Raw genomic sequence first — 21,290 nt, 5'->3', positions numbered from 1 at the left:
AAGTTTTATGGCAAGCTTCTCAATTTGGTTACATTATTTCTTCTGTTGTACTCCTATCATAATCAAACTTCACATAAGGACCAGTCTTAGTAAAGGACAGACTTACAAAAGAATCACACCCACATATCTCTTAGTGAGTCTCGGTAGTCCTCAGTTGCCACCCTTCTTCATCTTCTACACCATCCACCCCCTACCTTCCAAAATCAATTTTTTGACATATTTATCATTTACGTCTCATACTATGTCTTAGTATCTCTCATTCCTCACTCAACTTCAGCACTTCTTCCCCTTCCCTACACAACCTATGACATCCCTGCCCACCCAGCTCCACCAGCCTTACACATTTCCCAGCCTCTAAGTTGATGGTCTTGGGCTCTCCCAGCTGTTTTGCATGTTGGCTACCAATTGCAACAGTTGTACAATAAGGATTTTGCATGCTGGCTATCATTTGCAACAGTTGTACAATCTGGATTTTGCATGCTGGCTAGCAATTGTAACGGTTGTAGTCAAGATTTTGCATGCTGCCTAGCAGTTGTAACAGTTGTACAATCAGGATTTTGTATGCTGCTAGCAATTGTAACGGTTGTAGTCAAGATTTTGCATGCTGCCTAGCAGTTGTAACAGTTGTACAATCAGGATTTTGTATGCTGCTAGCAGTTGTAAAAGTTGTACAATCTGGATTTTGCATGCTGGCTAGCAGTTGTAACAGTTGTACAATCTGGATTTTGCATGCTGGCTAGCAGTTGTAAAAGTTGTACAATCTGGATTTTGCATGCTGGCTAGCAGTTGTAACAGTTGTACAATCTGGATTTTGCATGCCAGCTAGCAATTGTAACAGTTGTAGTCAAGATTTTGCATGCTGCCTAGCAGTTGTAACAGTTGTACAATCAGGATTTAGTATGCTGGCTAGCAGTTGTAAAAGTTGTACAATCTGGATTTTGCATGCTGGCTAGCAGTTGTAACAGTTGTACAATCTGGACTTTGCATGCCAGCTAGCAATTGTAACGGTTGTAGTCAAGATTTTGCATGCTGCCTAGCAGTTGTAACAGTTGTACAATCAGGATTTTGCATGCTGGCTAGCAGTTGTAAAAGTTGTACAATCTGGATTTTGCATGCTGGCTAGCAGTTGTAACAGTTGTACAATCAGGATTTTGCATGCTGGCTAGCAGTTGTAACAGTTGTAGTCAAGATTTTGCATGCTGCCTATCAGTTGTAACAGTTATACAATCAGGATTTTGCATGCTTGCTAGCAGTTGTAAAAGTTGTACAATCTGGATTTTGCATGCTGGCTAGCAATTGTAACAGTTGTAGTCAATATTTTGCATGCTGCCTAGCAGTTATAACAGTTGTTCATTCAGGATTTTGCATGCTGGCTAGCAGTTGTACAATCAGGATTTTGCATGCTGGCTAGCAGTTGTAACAGTTGTACAATCAGGATTTTGCATGCTGGCTAGCAGTTGTAACAGTTGTACAATCAGGATTTTGCATGCTGGCTAGCAGTTGTAAAAGTTGTACAATCAGGATTTTGCATGCTGGCTAGCAGTTGTAACAGTTGTACAATCAGGATTTTGCATGCTGGCTAGCAGTTGTAACAGTTGTACAATCAGGATTTTGCATGCTGGCTAGCAGTTGTAAAAGTTGTACAATCTGGATTTTGCATGCTGGCTAGCAATTGTAACAGTTGTAGTCAAGATTTTGCATGCTGGCTAGCAGTTGTAACAGTTGTACAATCTGGATTTTACATGCTTGCTAGCAGTTGTAACAGTTGTACAATCAGGATTTTGCATGCTGGCTAGCAGTTGTAAAAGTTGTACAATCAGGATTTTGCATGCTTGCTAGCAGTTGTAAAAGTTGTACAATCAGGATTTTGCATGCTGGCTAGCAGTTATAACAATTGTACAATCAGGATCTAGCATGCTGGCTAGCAGTTGTAAAAGTTGTACAATCAGGATCTAGCATGCTGGCTAGCAGTTGTAACAGTTGTACAATCAGGATTTTCCATGCTGGCTAGCTATTGGAACAGTTCTACAATCAGGATTTTGCATGCTTGTTAGCAGTTGTAACAGTTGTACAATCAGGATTTTGCATGCTGGCTAGCAGTTGTAAATGTTGTACAATCAGGATTTTGCATGCTTGCTGGCAGTTGTAACAGTTGTACAATCAGGATTTTGCATGCTGGCTAGCAGTTGTAACAGTTGTACAGTCAGGATTTTACATGCTGGCTAGCAGTTGTAAAAGTTGTACAATCAGGATCTAGCATGCTGGCTAGCAGTTGTAACAGTTGACAATCAGGATTTTCCATGCTGGCTAGCAATTGCAACAGTTGTACAATCTGGATTTTCCATGCTGGCTAGCAGTTGTACAATCAGGATTTTGCATGCTGGCTAGCAGTTGTACAATCTGGATTTTGCATGCTGGCTAGCAGTTGTACAGTCTGGATTTTACATGCTGGCTAGCAGTTGTACAATCAGGATTTTGCATGCTGGCTAGCAGTTGTACAGTCTGGGTTTTACATGCTGGCTAGCAGTTGTACAATCAGGATTTTGCATGCTGGCTAGCAGTTGTACAGTCTGGGTTTTACATGCTGGCTAGCAGTTGTACAGTCTGGATTTTACATGCTGGCTAGCAGTTGTACAATCTGGATTTTGCATGCATGCAAGCAGTTGTACAATCTGGACTTTACATGCTGGCTAGCGGTTGTACAATCTGGATTTTACATGCTGGCTAGCAGTTGTACAATCTGGATTTTACATGCTGGCAGTTGTACAGTCTGGATTTTACATGCTGGTTTATGAAATTTAAAATTTTAAAATTTTCTTTATAGTTTGACTGTTGGGGCTGTTGTACTTTCCATGGCACTAGCATTATTAACAGTCATGCAGTTCTCATTTGGCATGCTGGCTAGCAGTTTTAACAGTTGTACAATCTGGATTTTTTATGCTGGTTAGCAGTTGAATAGTTACACAAACTGGATTTTGCTTGCTTGCTTGCAGTTGTAACAGTTACACAATCCTCATTTTATAGGTACAGAGGAGACAGAGGCAGTGGAAGAGGAAGAGGCAGGTCCCTCTGGACTGGATGTTGAGGATGAGGGAAGGATTCTAGCTGTTACTGTACATAGAACAGACAAACTGAAGAATGATTTCTACATCATGCATCCTATGATTAGAGTTCATATACTGGATGAACTAACAGGAAAATACCTCCCTAAACAACACAAGTATGTACTCACAGTTGTCAGTGCAAGGAAATTAAATACTTGAGTGTTCTTAGGGATGTCCTCATTAGTGACAATATCTGTTTATCTATGTAAAGGTAATTTTATCTTCTCTGATTGCCTTCATTACAGTCTAGTATTTCTACCTTCTTTAAAAACATTTTCGAAGCTTGAAAACAGCTTTTGTATGCAGATTTTGATTTGTCTTAAAATTGTATCTCTTTTACAGGGATCGGGCTGTAACATCCTACTATGAGACAAAGAATGAAAATGTGAAACATGTTCTTCCTATAATGACAAAACCTTTTGATTTCAAACAAAACAAGTGAGTTATGATTTTAGAATGTTTATTTTAGTAGAAATATGTTGTGTAAATGACAAATATGTTCAACTTTTCTTTGTTTCAGGCAAAATCTCTTCATTAAAATTTGTTTTGAATAGTATCTGTTTCATAAGGAATATATAGAGAAATTTGGATAAAGTTTTTCAAAGAGTACAAAAGCATGTTTTAACCATTGTAGATACTATGTTAAAACATCACACTCATCTTTAAAGTACTAACAGAAGGTTATGGAATCAAGTCATGTAACTCTTACATGAATTTTAACAGAATTATTCCCCTTCTTGGATTGAAGTTTTGCATATAGATTGCTTTCTCCTAAGTCAAAGAATTTTGTTGAAACATACAATTTATTGAGTTGGATAGAACATGGTGAAAGGTATATATCCCATAACTGAATTGTATTTTGGCAAAATTATGTCCCTTTTGGGAACTGGAAAATGGAGGATAAAGTTTTGCAGGGAAATTACTATCTCCGAAACTAATGTAGGTTGAAACTTGGTTGAAACTTCCCACAGATGTTGCAAATTAGAGTAAATATATGTTGAAATTTTCCAGGTCTGTGTTGCCAGTTTGGGAGGAGCTATTGGTGTTTAATGAGAACTATAATTACTTCATACAAGACAATCCTAAAGTGCTATTGGTGTTTGAGGTAAACCCCTTTCCTGATTCTTTATGCCTGTGGTCTAATATTATAGAACGAAAATATTATATGATTACATATATGTTACCAATTCAACATCATACATTAATTTGATGGGTTGTTCATAGTAACTGTACAATGTCATGATTTATGCAGCATTTCAAAACTGAAGTATGCAGATTTTCTGAAACTGAAGGAAAGTAGATTCAATATCCTGTGATATTCTGTGCAGTATGGGGACATTCTGGCCAATCAGAAATCATTTCTTTATAGTTCATGTCATAATGTTTATAAAGGAAATTGTGAAACACAGCAATACTGTTATTATCACTGATAATATAACTGCAGCAGTATTGCTGTTGTAGATAAAATATTGTCATACTAAGATTCACGTTTTTCACTGCTTTATTTTTTATTTTACAAATGTAAAATGTGATCATTTTGTGTTTTTACTACAGCTGTTAGACTTTGTGAGCATGAATCGAGCAGCAAAAAGTGACGAGGGTTGGCATAGAATTGGTTGGGCATTCCTAAAGGTATTAAATAACTTGCAGTTCTTGTTTTGAAAGTATTTAAACAGCCTGGATTGCTCAATAGAGCAAAAACAATTTAGAATTGGAGACTTTAATGTTGGGAGGTTGTAGGTTATTTGAAAGCAACGAATATATACTGGTATGATATCCAGTGTCACTGGAAGGCTAACCAACTTCTATATCAACCAGAAATATTAAAACAGAAAATGGTGGTTAAAATATGACAACAAGCTGAATTTTAAAAATTAAAAAAAGGAAGTATGGGAAGAAGTTAAACTCTATCAATAGTTACTTACTAAATCAGTTAGCGAATCAAAAATGAGGTATATTTTTCCTTTAGACTTTGGTTATAATGAATAGTTACACCTTTCTCAGCATTTTGGGTAAAATGTATAGGTACATCTTCCTCTTCTTTCATTTTACTTACAGTGTATAGTTACACCTTTCACTACTTTAATATTGATATTTTATAGGTTGTTGGTAATAACAAGAAATTAAATGTTGGCTCAAAAGTTAGACTTCAGTTATTTGAACCTCCACCATCAAATCTCAGGAGAAAACCAGAAATGGAAGAGGTATGTTTTCATTTAGATTTCAGTATGTTACAACATCTCTCTCTCTCTTTGCACATTTTGAAAATGTTGTGAAGTATTCATATTGTAGTATTGTTTGTCTGGATTCTTTTTATTAGATAGAATGATGGATATTGACCAGGTTTTATATTCCAAACAAGTTAAATATCAGCAGGGCTTGAGCTAGGGGGCGACTTGAACGAAAAAGTCGCTTTGTAGCTCCCCACTTCGCTCTAATCTAAAATCAAAACAAAATTTAAGTCACCAGATTTTTTATCCAAACTCCTGTAATTAATCCATTATTGGCCTGTTGACACTTGACTCGAATACACTCTGGCATAATTTAAGCTCCGCCTACTTCAGATACCAAGACATGCAAAGGCGATTATGATCTTTGACACATGTTTTTGTAAACTGATTGTTGATAAACAAAGCAGTAGGGATTTATATCACATTAGCTTATACCTTCTCTTTTGACCTTTAAAAAGTATCTTACCTTCAGTAATTTCCTTAAATCCACGTAATTTTACTCATATTTTTCAAAACCCAGACTTTAAAAACATAATATTATTACTGACACTTTCTGTGACTAAAATGACGTAACTGAAATTCATGCAGACTTTTGACACCTGCCATCAGAAACTGTGTTAAATCTGTTTGACAACTTTTTCTTTTAATGTGTGCCGACAGTAGCAGATCAAACAAAGACGTGTATTCTGTGTGACGTCATAGTGATGTCACTGCTGTTAACATGTATTTAATTCAGGACCAGAGTTATTTAAAAGAGACTGTGAAATGCTTTTATGGGTTTTTGTGTTTTGACTTTGAGTACAATAGCACAGGGAGCTTAATTTATTTTTTGCTGATGTGGAATTAACTTTTTTTTAATTGTATTCATATTTAAAGGGTTTTCTTGGTTTGGGCAGTCATAAGGCAAGCATGAAAAGAAACAACAACTTTAATTTGAAGTTTAATCACATTAGATTTACAAGGATAAGAAATAATATTTACAAGGATAAGAAAACAGAATTACTGATGTTTTCAGTGAATTTGTTATTTATGTTAAAATTATAGACTTAAACAAAGACAATAATAAAAGTAGTTATAAGTATATTTAGTTCCTTTTTTGACTTGCATGTCATGGCACTAAAATTTTCTCATGTTTCCCTAAAATCTTTTCACTTCTCCCTAAAATCTCTCCACTTCTCCCTAATCTTAGCTGAGGGAGAAGTGACTTCTCCCTTAAATCCAAGCCTAGCTTAAGCGCTTATCAGAGTTGTTTCTTTGCCTGAAATATGGAAGTCAGCAGTTAGGACCCATTTGAACTGGTGGTATTTTTGATCAGGCTATTTTTTCAACAGATTATTTGACCTAGAAATTTTGGGATGATACCTGACCCAAGTAAAAACTTGCATTTTGAACTTGACTGTTTTGTTTTATGACAGGCTTTCCAGTGGTGGAAGGAATGTTCTAGGAAACCTTACCCATCAACACTGTATGTCACATTGAAGGGTATCAGACCCCCACTAGAGGTAGAACCTGTTGAGAGATCATTGTTTGCTACACAAGAGGTAAAATAATACTCTCAGTTTGTTACAGAATTCAATAAACAAAGTTTTTTCCCAAATGTTAGTTTGATATATTGTTAATAGAAAAAATTCAAACTGGTATTTAATCTTTACAAAGCACATTCAGATATTTAACTTCTTGTTTTTTAGGAAAGAGGGAAAATGACATTTGAAGAGCTGAAGAAAATAGCCAAATGGACTGGCAAAAAGTGAGTGTTTTTACATGGATTGGCATTTTATAGTCATCATTTACAGGAGATATATCAGGGAAGTTTTATATATGTATATTCTTAATTAAAAATTACAACAAGGAAATAACATTAATAATCTGGGCTCATTAATGCAATTGTGTTTGTAAGTTGAAATCTCAGGCCATTGAATTGTTAAGTGCCATATTTACTCACCTGTAAAACAAGGAAATTTAACATTTATTTTGTGCCGAAGTCCCCTCCCCATCTAACAAGCAGGAAAAAAAGAAAAAGTATTTTCCGTGTTAAAATCGGGCAGAAAATCAGCGAAAATGGAGAAAATTCTGACAATAACGGAACTTTAATAATATAGTAAAAATTTTGGTTTAGTTATTTAATATGTCTCCCATACTGTGGTGGAAAACATATTGATTTACTCCTGTCTGTGCGTGTGTATGTGTGTCCGTCTGTCACAAATCTTGTCTGCACTCTAAGTCAAACAGTTCTCCTCCGATCTTCACCAAACTTTAACAAAATGTGTTTGCCAATAAGGTCCTCGGCTAAGTTTGATAACTAGCCAAATTGGCCCAGGCACTTCGGAATTATGGCCCTTGAAATACCGAAAATACTGATGCCAGTGATACAGGTCTTGGTGCATGGTTGACTCAGATACATAATGGAGAAGAAGTGCCAATCTATATGATTAGGCAGTTGTGGGAGATATGCGCTTTTCTCAAAAGCAGCTCTAGTATTGATTATTGAATCTAAACTTTTTATGTCATTAAAAGATTTATAAAATATTTTTGTTTTCAATTTTGTTACCATTAACTATTTCAGAATAGAAGTAGAATCTTGCTTATTTTAGAGAAGACGTATACCGGTATATAGATTTTTAGATAGGATATTTTAATGAATATTTTAGAGAGGGAAATACACAAATATGTCAGAAAAGAGTTTGAATATTTCAGAGAACCACAACAACGAACTCTGTCATCATGGTCTCGACTTGCTGGCCAGTTATGTCGTCTTCCAAACACATTATCACACGCCCTACCCTCAGCAAAGAAGGGCTGTTATATGATAAAATTCTCCCATGATGGTAGAAGTTTAGCATGTGCTTGCCAGGGAAAAGATGGTTATCCTATTCTAGTCTATGAGGTTTGTTGATATTTTAAAAATACTTGTTTTCAGAGTGATAATTTCCTTTTCCTCATGTACATAGCAAAGTTATAGTCCTTCCTCATCGTAATTTTTTCATCTTCCAAAATCATCAGTATAAAAAACAATAATCAGTTTAAACTAAATTAAAGTCACAAGTCTTAATCTGCGATTGACTTTTTAACTGATACAGCTTAATTTTAACATTTCAGATTCCGTCTGGAACGTTGAAGGGCAAGTTCCTTGGACATTTTGGAATTGTGTATGATTTAAGTTGGTCGAAAATGGACACCCACCTGCTATCAGCATCCTCTGATGGGACAGCTAGGTAATTGAGCTAAAATGATACAAGTGTTACAGATATCCTCTTATATAATGCACATGTGCTGAAAATATGTAAGTTTCAAATCTCATGCACATGCGTAGACCGCGAAGAACGAAATTTTGTTGGGCAGGAAGAAAAATCCTTCGAAAACGTTTTAGAATAAATTTTAGTCAGATTTTCAGCATTATCTTTTATATTTTAACTTTTGGAAGACTTCTTCATTCAACAACACTTGTGGAAATTGGAAGAAACATCTATTGTGTGAAAACTAGCCCCTGGTCTGATCACTAGGCACTTGACATTCCAGAGAACTTTGCCCAGACGATTATGATCATTCCGTGTGAAATGTAAACATTAAAATGTCAACAATGAGGTTCCTCTCGTTCCTAATTTTCACGAATTGCAATATTTTCAAGTTAAAACTGGATAAAGTTTGGAGAAAAAAAAAAGTAGCCTGATTATTTGAAGAATAATTAGAGCTATTCTGCTCACATGGGTGTTGGTATTGTTTGCAAAAACTAGGTCACCCGGTCAAATCAAAGAAAACTTTTGTGTATGCAATAGGGGCTGCTTTTTACAATGGATATTCATAAAATTTGATCAGAATGTTTGTCTTGATGAAATCTAGGTCAAGTTTGAATATGGGTAATCTGGGGTCAAAAAGTAGGTCGCTAGTTCAAATCAAAGAAAAACCTTGTGAATGTAATAGGGACTGCATTTTACACTGGATATTCATGAAATTTGATCAGAGTGTTTGTCTTGATGAAATCTAGGTCTAATTCAAATAGGGGTCATCTGGGGTAAAAAACTAGGTCACCCAGTAAAATCAAAGAAAAACTTTGTGAATGCATTAGGGGCTACATTTTAGGCAGGGTGTTCCAGAAATTTGATCAAAATGTTTGCTTTGATGAAATCTAGGTCAAGTTCAGATAATGGTTATGTTGGGTCAAAAACTAGGTTACCTGGTCAAATCAAAGAAATACCTTGCCTATGCAAAAGGGGTCGCATTTTAAGCAGGATATTCATTAAATTTGATCAAGCTGTTCTCAGGTGAGCGACCTAGGACCATTTGGTCCTCTTGTTTTTGTTTTTGTTGGGTTTAACGTCGCACCGACACAATTATAGGACATATTGCGACTTTCCAACTTTGATGGTGGAGGAAGACCCCAGGTGCCCCTCCGTGCATTATTTCATCATGGGCAGGCACCTGGGTAGAACCACTAACCTTCCGTAAGCCAGTTGGATGGCTTTCCTTACATGAAGAATTCAACACCACAAATGAGGCTCAAACCCACATCAGTGAGGGGCAAGTGATTTGAAGTCAGCGACCTTAACCACACGGCCATGGAGGCCCCTAATAAAAGAAACAAGGATGTATTAAATTTATCTACTGTATGCTAATTTGTGTAGGGTATGGGATCTACATGCATTTGGAGAGCAGCAGCAGAAGTTACTACCTCACCCAGCATTTGTATACTGTTCTCAATTCCATCCTCGTGTAGAAACGATAGCTGTCACAGGAGGGTACGATCAGGTTATACGTGTCTGGGATGTTGGAGACGATGATACTAAAGTTGATGTACGTATAGTAATGTAAAAATAGATTAATCAGTGATAGAAGTTTAAAAAATTACGTAAAGAATATGTATACTTTGTCCTATGCTGCAGAGAAAGTGAGTGAATATTCATTGAAAGCTGGTTATAAGTCATATTCCAGTAAATACAGGGGAATACTGATACAGTGAACTATTGAAACATTGCAAAAAAAACCCCTTAAATGTCAATTCTTGTGTTTATGATCTGACTATAGTATTTATAAATGAAGAAAGCTATATCTAGTTGTGCCATATTAGATATATATCTTTATTACTGTATCTGAGTACTAACATATTTACAGTTGAGACAAGAACTGGAAGACCATGTAGGTCTGGTGAACTCTATATGTTTCTCAGAGGATGGTCAGAAAATGTATTCAGCAGACAGTGTTGGTGTGATCTTCATTTGGAATTCATTTTTTACAGAGATGCCATCAAAGAGAGGTAAGCTACCTCTAAGTTTTATATTAGTTGATTAAATTTTCAAATTTATCATTTCAGCTTTATTGAATTTCATTATTTGTTGATAACCTGATTGTTCTGCATGCCTCTCTGATGCTCAGTTATGCAGTACAATGCTGTTTACAACACCACTTCTATAAAGTTTATGCTGATTTATAAGTTCTGTACTGGTGTTTTACCAGAAGTGATATATATGGATAACATTATTTTGTTGTTGGGGCAAAACATGTAACTGCTATGGTTACAGATAGTCAAAAATACGACAAAAAGTGGCAAAGTAAAAAATATGACAAAAAGTGGCAAAGTAAAAAAAGAAGACAAAAATATGGATTCTGCAATAATTTACAGAGTACAAGTTTTTTATGCCCCCAGCATATACTGATGCGGGAGGCATATAGTGATTGTCCTGTCTGTCCGTACGAGGTTAACCAAATGGGACCGTTTCAGCTAGCATCAATACCCCTTACTAGAATGACTTGATACTAATGCAGATGTAACCTGTGACCATTCCTCATCTTCAGATATCACCTGACCTCAGTTTAACCTTGACCTCATTTTGGACTTAGGTTGCTTTATATGGGCCATCTCTTGGTTAACCAAATGGGACTGTTTCATCTAGCATCAATACCCCTTACAAGAATAAATTGATACAAATACAAATGTAAACTGTGACCATTCCTCATCTTCAAACATCACCTGACCTCAGTTTGACCTTGACCTTGACCTCGTTTTGGACTTAGGTGCAAAATCTATCGACAAGGATGCCACTGGGGGCATCAAGCGTTTATTGAACGCAGCTCCTTGTTTCTCCATGAAATTCAATACATAGATAGAAGACAATTTGTTGAACATGCAGATGTCCATCAATTCACACATCCATCTGTCCTTCTGTCAGTCACAATGGTGGATTCTGTCATAACTTTAGAAGAACAAGATTTTTTCCCTGAAACCTGGGACATAGATACAAAGCAGTATGTAGAGTATTAGGGTCATTATGTCTCCCACCACATAGTGGTGTGAGAGATATATTGATTTACTGTTGTCTGTGTGTCCATGTGTGTGTCTGTCACAAATCCTGTCCGCCCTCTAAGTTGAACAGTTCTCATCCGAGCTTCACCAAACTTTAACAAATGTGTTTATCAATAAGTCCTCGACCAAGTTTGATAAAGAGCCAAATCGCCCCATGCACTTCAGAATTTTGGCCCTTGAATTACCGAAAATTGGCCTTTTTACTCTTGTCTGCACTCTAAGTCGAACATTTATCATCCAATCTTGTCTTTCACAAATCTTGTCCGCCCTCTTAGTTTAACAGTTTTCATCCAAGCTTCACCAAACTTTAACAAAATGTGTTTGCCAATAAGTCCTCGGCCAAGTTCGATAACTAGCCAAATCGGCCCAGGCACTTCAGAATTATGACCTTTGAATTACTGAAAATCACTCTGTAGACAGATGCTAGTGATACATGTATTGGTGCATGGTTGACTCAGATACATAACTATTCAGATGATTAAGCAGTTGTGGGAGACATGCGCTTTTCTCAAAAGCAGCTGTAGTTTTATTTGTTTTGCCCATCCTTTTGTCAATCATTAACCATCTTCCAGTCACAAAAGATATTTTTCATGAAACCTGACTGATGGATGGTAGGTTAATTGGGGGATATGCAGGTTCTTCAGTTAAGTTTCATTCTAATAACCTGTGGTTCCTGTGGCAGCAATACATGTATGACACATGCCCCTTCTGGTAGAGCACTTTTATTTCTTGGCAATAGTCTTGCTTTACTTTAAGATCTCTTGGAGCTAACTGATAAAATAATTAGTCTCCTGAGTTTAACAGGTATGTTATTAGGAGCTGTTGTGACCCAAGCAGGGTTTTAAATCTGTGACCTCTGGCTTGATTAGCCAGCACATCAGCTGCACAGCTGCCTCACATAATTTACCATGTGTCAAATTATTTCTACATACAAACAGGATACTAAATATTAACTGATACATAAATACTATGAAAACTATCATTCCTGAAGTTATTTGAAAGGGACAGTATCTCTGAATTACTTTACAGGGGTAGCTAGAGACTGGACAGTGTTTGCTAAAATAGAAGATCCAGATATGAAGGTATGCTTCTTTAATATCAAAGGAAAATAATTTTACACAGTTGCTAAATTTTTCAGTCCTATTTCTGTTGTGATAGAGCAAATAACCTGCAGCCACCACTCCCCACATATGGTTAATGGAAACATATTTAAATGCATTATGTAAACTCTGAAAGACAAAGGTTGAAATTTCTGCATTAGATCAGTATATTGTTAGAATAGGTTCAGAATTTCTGTTCAAATGTCTATGTATGGAGACATTACATATTTAAAGTAGTTTATGTTTTGTTTTGTTTTTTCAGGGCACAGCAATAAACCATATAGTTCTGCATCCGAGAGAGCGCCGACTTCTCGTGCACTGTAGAGATAACATTTTAAGGATGTTTGATTTGAGAATGTAAGTCATTTAAACTAGCTATGTTTTTTTACTATATGGATTATATTTATTCCTAGAATATTGTAACCTAATTGTGATAAACTCATCTTATTTAATTCCGTCCTTTTAGCTCATCAGAGCACATGGTGTTAAATTTAAGCTTTTGTGATCACTCACCGACCATCGTCTGTCTTTTCACATTTGTCTTCATTCAATATCTACCCTAAACCATTTGATGGATAGTGATTTGGCTTGGTATTTTAGAAGTCTCCCTGTTAGCAACTACTGGCCCGATTTTAAAGTAATTTCACATACATGTTCTTTTTGTTGATGCTCTACCAACAACTTTGGTCACATTTTTCTGGTACATATTTACTCCAAACTTTGAAAATCTTGTCAGAAACTGCCTGTCAGATTTTGAAACAGTTTCATATAAACGGTGTTCCTTTATCAAGATTATTCAAATGACTCTGATTAATAAAAAAACATGAAGAAAAAACAGAAGTGAAAATAGAACGATCTAGAAACAATGTCTTTGCCTAAAGTATTGTATCTATTTTGAAGTAATGTTACAGAAATGTTTGTTGAACGACCATGTACCAAAGCCATTCATATTATTCTGATTTGCCAAAACAAGATACAGCTGAACCAGATGATCAGAGTCCCTATATTTTTGTCTGTTGAAAATTTTGAAAATCTCCTGAGTCTGCAGATCATTTTTCAAGGTAATTTAGCAGAAATGTTTCTTCCTACACCTGTTTGAGCTGTGAATTGTTAATTGAGAGCAAAATGTCCACTTATTTTGATGATTGTCAGACAAAAAAAAAAGACAAAAAAATTTTGACAGAAAAGGTATGACAGTACTAGCATTTGAACATAATTATAAACACCCATTTTTGTTTTCCAGACAACGAGTTATGCAGAAATATATAGGTGCTTTAAATTTCCGAGAACAGATACGTAGTGATATAACCCCTTGTGGTTCTTTTGTGTTTTCTGGAAGTGAGGATAACTTTGCGTATGTTTGGAACACAGACACAGGTTTGTATCTACCAGTACATACTTGTACACTTTATTAATTGAGGGCCATATTCCATCTGTCCTAAATCTTACCGTAAAACCAAGAAAACAATGCAAATTCCTATTAAATACAGATCAGATTCAAAACAAGAAGAATTTTTTACCTTAAAACAGCTTGACACAATTTCTGCATTTCAGTATGAGATAAAAAAAAACACATTTCCACTCTCTTTAGGTGACCAAGTGCTGATGTATTCAGAGTTAAATTACCAGAACCCTGTAACAGATGTATGTTATCACCCGCGAGATCACATGGTGGCATTCTGTTCTCTTGGAGAAAATCATCCTATCCTCATATACAGCTATGATGCTGCTAGTAAGTTTCTTATTCATCTTTACTTTGATATAGTTCTGTGCAGTTCTGCCAGTAAGGGTCTCATTCAGTTTTGTGTGATCCTGTCAGTAAGTCACTCATTCATCTTTACATGATGCAGCCTTGTGGATAGAAATGGTAGTTGCCAAATAACTTTATTCAGTTGTATTTTGACATTTGACAAGAAGCAAAACTTTCAAAATTTGCAATATGGAAAAGAAAATTTAAAGGTTGACAACTGCTTGAAATAGAATCATGCAATTAATTACATGTCTGATAAATTTGGCCTGCATATAGAAATGATATTTTTAATGTCACATTTTCATACATAGTTTACTCAGTTTTATTACCAGCCAGTAAATGCCAGTTTAAAGATTTCACAGCAGATATTGCCATGACAAGAACTTGATTAGTTTACAAAATGTCACTGTACAAGTAGGAATAGATTTTGCATTACATAATGTTGTTCACATTAATGTAAAAAGTTGGAAATATGAGGTGAGCTTACTAATTTAAAGGCAAACTGGTCTTGATGTGAACAGGAATTAGGCATGCGTTTAAGTTAATAAATATGTATTGTTTTCAGTTGCACAGTTTGAGGCAGGTCTGTCACCGAGACAGATATCTCCAGTTCCTGCAGATGAAGATGATAGACTGGGGTAACTCTCATTTTTTGTTTCATCATTTTAATAGGTCATAAATTATTTTATGCCAAATGGAAAACCTGCTTTTAAGATTTTCTGTTATGGCTTGCCTTCTCTTTTGTAAGAATGTTTTTAGTACGAAGCAGTTTGGTGATACATGTGAATTTTATTTACTGTTGCTATATGAAACAAAATTTAAGCTTTTTAAGTTACAGTTTAAACTACTTATGCACACCCAATGCAAGTTATTCATAATAAAGTGCATTGCCAAAGATTGTGTCACAATTGGAGTAGCCAGGATTTGAACATGAAGCATTCATTGCCATAAGATTGTGTCTGGAAAGTGTCTTAGCCCTCTAATGAAAAATTTGTGAAAATGTAGATAATAGGCAAGACAGCAAGTTTAGGAGTGAAGGCATGGAGTGTTAAATCATGAACATATTATTATGTAGTGTGTCATCTATATCAGGTTTGATATTTTGTGGCAAATCTAATTGAACAGATAAGTAATGAAATTAAACTATAGGTACAGGCTGTTTAAATACAATTGTAAAATGCATTAATTCTGTCTTACTGACTTAGGATAATTTTTGTTAACATGTAAATCTGTTTGTTGCCAAAACCTCGTATTGTTATATGCTGTAATATTAATCAATGAAAATAAAATAAAATAAAAAGACTTGCACAAACATATGACATATTTATGTCTCCCCCAGGAGACATATTGTTTTTGCCATGTCCGTCCGTCCTTCCGTCCGTCCGTCCGTCCGTACGTCACACTTCATTTCCGAGCAATAACTGGAGAACCATTTGACCTAGAACCTTCAAACTTCATAGGGTTGTAGAGCTGCTGGAGTAGACGACCCCTATTGTTTTTGGGGTCACTCCGTCAAAGGTCAAGGTCACAGGGGCCTGAACATTGAAAACCTTTTCCGATCAATAACTAGAGAACCACTTGACCCAGAATGTTGAAACTTCATAGGATAATTGGTCATGAAGAGTAGATGACCCCTATTGATTTTGGGGTCACTCCGTCAAAGGTCAAGGTCACAGGAGCCTGAACATTGAAAACCATTTCCGATCAATAACTAGAGAACCGCTTGACCCAGAATGTTGAAACTTCACAGGATGATTGATCATGAAGAGTAGATGACCCCTATTGATTTTGGGGTCACTCCGCCAAAGGTCAAGGTCACGGGCCTGAACATTGAAAACTATTTCCGATCAATAACTAGAGAACCACTTGACCCAGAATGTTGAAACTTCATAGGATGATTGGTCATGAAGAGTAGATGACTCTTATTGATTTTGGGGTCCCTCTGTCAAAGGTCAAGGTCACAGGGGCCTGAACATTGAAAACCATTTCCGATCAATAACTAGAGAACCACTTGACCCAGAATGTTGAAACTTCATAGGATGATTGAACATGCAAAGTAGATGACCCCGGTCGATTTTGGGGTCACTTCATTAAAGGTCAAGGTCACAGGGGCCTGAACATTGAAAACCATTTCCGGTCAGTAACTTGAGAACCACTTGACCCAGAATGTTGAAACTTAATAGGATGATTGGTCATGCAGAGTAGATGACCCGTATCGATTTTGGGGTCACTCTGTGGAAGGTCAAGGTCACAGGGGCCCGAACATTGAAAACCATTTCCGGTCAGTAACTTGAGAACCACTTGACCCAGAATGATGAAACTTCATAGGATGATTGGTCATGCAGAGTAGATGACCCCTAACAATTTTAGGGTCACTCTGTTAAAGGTCAAGGCCACAGGGGCCTGAACATGGAAAACCATTTCCAATCAATAACTTGAGAACCTCTCGACCCAGAATGTTGAAACTTCATAGGATGATTGAACATGCAGAGTAAATGACCCCTATTGATTTTGGGGTTACTCTATTAAAGGTCAAGGTCACAGTGGCCTGTTCATGTAAAATAATTTTTTGGAAATAACTTGAGAACCACTTGACCTACAATGTTGAAACTTAATAGGATGATTTGACATGCAGAGTAGATGACCCCTATTTATTTTGAGGTCACTTCATCAAAGGTCAAGGTCACAGGAGCCTGAACAGTGACTTGAGAACCACTAGGCCAAGAGTGTTGAAATTTAGTGGGATGACTGGACATGCCAAGTACATGATCCCTATTGCAGCCAACCATCAGTGTCTCTTTGACTTTCGCTCCTGACCCCTATTGACTTCTTGCCTATAGGACTTTGCATTGGGGGAGACATGCGCTTTTTTACAAAAGCATTTTCTAGTTTGTGATTGCTTTTCTTCAGAAGGACGTCAACTCTACAAGAAGAGCTGGCAACTAAAGGTGTTCTCACCAAGGAAGAGTTTGAAATACACAATACACAGAGATATGATAAAGTCATGAAGACATTAAACAAAGTTACAGTGAGTGTCTACTGGATCATTTTTTACTTTTTAGAAAAACAGCTCTGCACATACAACCACTTCTCCTTCAATGCTCATTATCATAAAGAAGAGAACAATTAAATGATGTTTTTTTTTTTCCCATATAGTTTTCTTATTTCAGTTTCATTTTGTAGAAAGAAGAATTTAAAGTAGGATATATGTAGTTGTTGAACATGAGTAGACATTGTTGTATTTGAATTCTCTTCAGTTTATTTAATGTAACCATCTCATTTATATGTACACTCAAGAATATTAAAATACAACATGCATTTATGGCAGATATTTCATTCTTGCAGTTTACTTGCACATGTTTTGATATACATTTATCAGTTACTGTAAAATCATTTAATTTCGTGGGCATGAAATTGCGTGGTTTTAGTCAAAACAGCAATTTCGTGGGGATATAAATTCATGGACTTCAACTTTTGAACATAAAATGAATGGGAATTTTACTTGTTCATTGGGATTAAATTTCGTGGATTGACTCAACCACGAAATTGATGAAAATTAGTCCCTCACGAATATTAATGATTTCACAGTATTCATTAAATCTGAATGAATCTTATTTTAAAAATCTTCATGGACAAAATGATTAGATGCATCGTTTTTGTATTTCTTGAGTGTATACTGACCTTTGCCAGAAAGGTCATTCAGAATCAGCTTTAACATTTTTGTTTAGTCATATTAACTTCCATGACAGATTAGTAGCATATGAGTGGAGTAAAGTTTTGTTTTAAAATACTGATATTGATTCGATTACTGTTTTAGGATTTTTATAAGGAGACAAATACGAAACTGGTAGTATGTTCTGTTACAGTATATAAACTGTTATGTTGTGAATAGTTTCAGTTATTGAACAGTATCATTCACAAAGTTTATGCTTAGAATATTACAGTGGGGTCAGATTGAAATACCTTTACATTTATTAAATTTTTGTTTTCATTTTGGTTTTAATGACATTCATTTCTGTTTGAAATATTTGTTTCAGTTTTGTGTAAATTTCATTTCTCAATATATATTTTTGATACTACATGTAATTTGAGAAAGGTTACCACATTTTACCATTATGAGAGATAGAAAAAATTTAACATTTATAGATATTCCACAGAGCTTGTAAATCTTAAGTGAAGACAAGAAATAAGTTTCAATCTTATTCCATTATGTTCTGTATTTGTTCATTTCTATTGACTAACAGTGTTATACATCTATATTACAAACTATTGCTGGAAATGTTGTCACTGTTACTGTACATAATTATCACTTTTCACTTCTTATAGCAAAAATCATCTGAATGTATATTCTGTGTGTGAATTATGTCTATTTATCAGTTATCTTAGTTTAACTTATAATGGTGAAGGTATATCATTTCTTTGTCTGCAGTGCAATTTTAGCAATGAAAACTCTCAGTAAAGTGATGCTCCTTGACTTAGACAAAAATATGCGTTATGGGCTTAGTAGTTTGTGTTGCAATTTGAAAAGTATTTGACCTGGTGTCATGAAATTTCATAGGAATGTTGTTTAGCATGTGAACTTACGCACCTGGAGTTTTATTTGAGATTTGCTACAACTCCTCCCACTTACCCTAAAAAAGTAGTGTTTCTGGATGATGTTTTGTTGTATACATAGCCCAACCCCTACTGACTCCCACCCCAACTCAATGTAATATGAAAATTTACTGAGTCTTGCCTAGTCAACAAGTAAAATATAACCATATAGTGGGGGAAGTGGGGGCACCAGTGTCCTATGGACACACGTCTAGTTAGAAACTGACCTATGTATATCAGGTGAAAACATGACATGTATGTAGATTGCTATAGAACATGATAGTCCATTTTTTATTCTGAAATTCATTAATCTTGCCACCATAAGTGAGATAACTCTTGCTTCCACAAAAGTAAGATAACCCTTGCCACCACATGAATAAGATTACTCTTGCCACCACACAAGTAAAATAACTTGCCACTGCAGGGGTAAGATAACTTTTGCCACCACATAAGTAAGATAATTCTTACCACCACAGCTTGCCACCACACAAGTAAGATAGTTATTGGATGATAAATGATTTGTCATGTATTTTTTGCATCTTCATGTATTGTGAGATAGTAGTTTTTACAGCAAAATGTTAGCATTGCCCTCTTTTTTTATGCCCCCGAAGGGAGGCATATAGTTTTTGAACAGTCTGTCTGTCGGTCTGTCCGCAATTTTCGTGTCCGGTCCATATCTTTGTCATCCATGGATGGATTTTCAAAAAACTTGGCATGAATGTGTACCACAGTAAGATGACGTGTCGCGCGCAAGACCCAGGTCCGTAGCTCAAAGGTCAAGGTCACACTTAGACGTTAAAGGTCATTTTTCATGATAGTGCATTGATCGGCGTGTCCGGTCCATATTGTTGTCATCCATGGATGGATTTTCAAATAACTTGGCATGAATGTGTACCACAGTAAGACGACATGTCGCATGCAAGACCCAGGTCCTTAGCTCAAAGGTCAAGGTCACACTTAGATGTTAAAGGTCATATTTCATGATAGTGCATTGATGGGCGTGTCCAGTCCATATCTTTGTCATTCATGCATGGATTTTAAAATTATTAGGCATGAATGTGTGGCACAGTAAGACGACATGTCACGCGCAAGACCCAGGTCCGTAGCTCAAAGGTCAAGGTCACACTTAGACGTTAAAGGTCATATTTCATGATAGTGCATTGATGGGCGTGTCTGGTCCATATCTTTGTCATTCATGCATGGATTTTAAAATAACTACGCTTGAATGTGTGGCACAGTATGACGACGTGTCGCGCGCAAGACCCAGGTCCGTAGATCAAAGGTCCTAAACTCTAACATCGGCCATAACTATTCATTCAAAGTGCCATCGGGTGCATGTGTCATCCTATGGAGACAGCTCTTGTTTGTGTTTACTTGAATTAACTGAGAAAAACAGCAAATCAGAGTCACAGATCTATCTCATGAAGAAATACCTGACTACCTTTGAAGTGTACATACTGCTTATTACAGCTGTAATTCATGTCTCTTACTTTTACCAGAAAACACCTGCAATAGCAAACAGAATTTTGAGATGGTCCTTTTTTGTGCAACAGTGCACATTTGAAAAAGTAAAAACCACTGGATCACTCTTCATCTAGAGCATGCACAGACATTACTGCTTTCATTTGAAAAAATGCATATGTTGATACATCACTTTCATTTTCATTGGCGCATAGTAAATTTCATAATCATATTCAGTCAAAGTTGCTTATTTACCTGTCTTGCTAGTATACATGTATATGTTTGTTGCTTTCTTTATGTTCAGTTAGGTAAATCATGATTTTTCACTGCATGTTTTTTGTTCAGGCACAAATGACATCAACACCTATGTTAGAACTACCGGGCATGGCAGCGATGTCACCTCGTAGTACAATGATGACTATGGGAAGCACTTCATATGATATGTTTGGTACAACACCAAGATCTATGGTATACAGCCATTTTTTATAAAATTAGATATCAGAAGAATGATTTGATTTTAAGTACCAGAAAAGAAGATTTAAAGATATCAAATTGGTTTATAAATTGTGAAAGTATTTACCGATAATTGAGCAAAGAAATGATTATAATGTCTCAGACTATAGCTTTGAGAGCATTCATGTATAATGATTAATACACTCCTTTTAAAGTAATATCAGATATTGTTTTATGACCAAAATTTCGCAATAAAATAAAGAGTATTTGTGCGAAATATTCCCAATAAAAATAATTTTGACG

General features: G+C 35.9%; 1 protein-coding gene across 5 annotated transcripts in view; it reads left to right on the top strand.

Moving 5' to 3' along the window:
• The window catches only part of LOC123525240 (jouberin-like), a 50,795-nt gene that overhangs the window by 16,836 nt on the left and 12,669 nt on the right, over positions 1–21,290 (top strand). For 3 of the 5 annotated variants that reach the window (XM_053538026.1, XM_045304118.2, XM_053538029.1), the window contains exons 11-29: positions 3,025–3,220; positions 3,447–3,542; positions 4,116–4,209; positions 4,659–4,736; positions 5,207–5,308; positions 6,751–6,876; positions 7,024–7,082; positions 8,030–8,219; positions 8,432–8,547; positions 9,955–10,123; positions 10,442–10,583; positions 12,660–12,712; positions 12,993–13,087; positions 13,974–14,107; positions 14,322–14,462; positions 15,046–15,118; positions 17,391–17,508; positions 18,298–18,330; positions 20,880–21,002. In XM_053538026.1, coding sequence (XP_053394001.1) covers positions 3,025–3,220; positions 3,447–3,542; positions 4,116–4,209; positions 4,659–4,736; positions 5,207–5,308; positions 6,751–6,876; positions 7,024–7,082; positions 8,030–8,219; positions 8,432–8,547; positions 9,955–10,123; positions 10,442–10,583; positions 12,660–12,712; positions 12,993–13,087; positions 13,974–14,107; positions 14,322–14,462; positions 15,046–15,118; positions 17,391–17,508; positions 18,298–18,330; positions 20,880–21,002 — 2,138 coding nt within the window. The remainder of the gene's footprint in view (positions 1–3,024; positions 3,221–3,446; positions 3,543–4,115; positions 4,210–4,658; positions 4,737–5,206; positions 5,309–6,750; positions 6,877–7,023; positions 7,083–8,029; positions 8,220–8,431; positions 8,548–9,954; positions 10,124–10,441; positions 10,584–12,659; positions 12,713–12,992; positions 13,088–13,973; positions 14,108–14,321; positions 14,463–15,045; positions 15,119–17,390; positions 17,509–18,297; positions 18,331–20,879; positions 21,003–21,290) is intronic. The other 2 variants (XM_053538027.1, XM_053538028.1) reach the window with 2 other exon arrangements.

Source organism: Mercenaria mercenaria, chromosome 3 (assembly GCF_021730395.1).
Source record: "Mercenaria mercenaria strain notata chromosome 3, MADL_Memer_1, whole genome shotgun sequence".
NCBI lineage: Eukaryota > Metazoa > Mollusca > Bivalvia > Venerida > Veneridae > Mercenaria > Mercenaria mercenaria.
The sequence above is the reverse complement of the archived record's forward strand: the minus strand, read 5'-3'. Positions and strand labels throughout refer to the sequence as shown.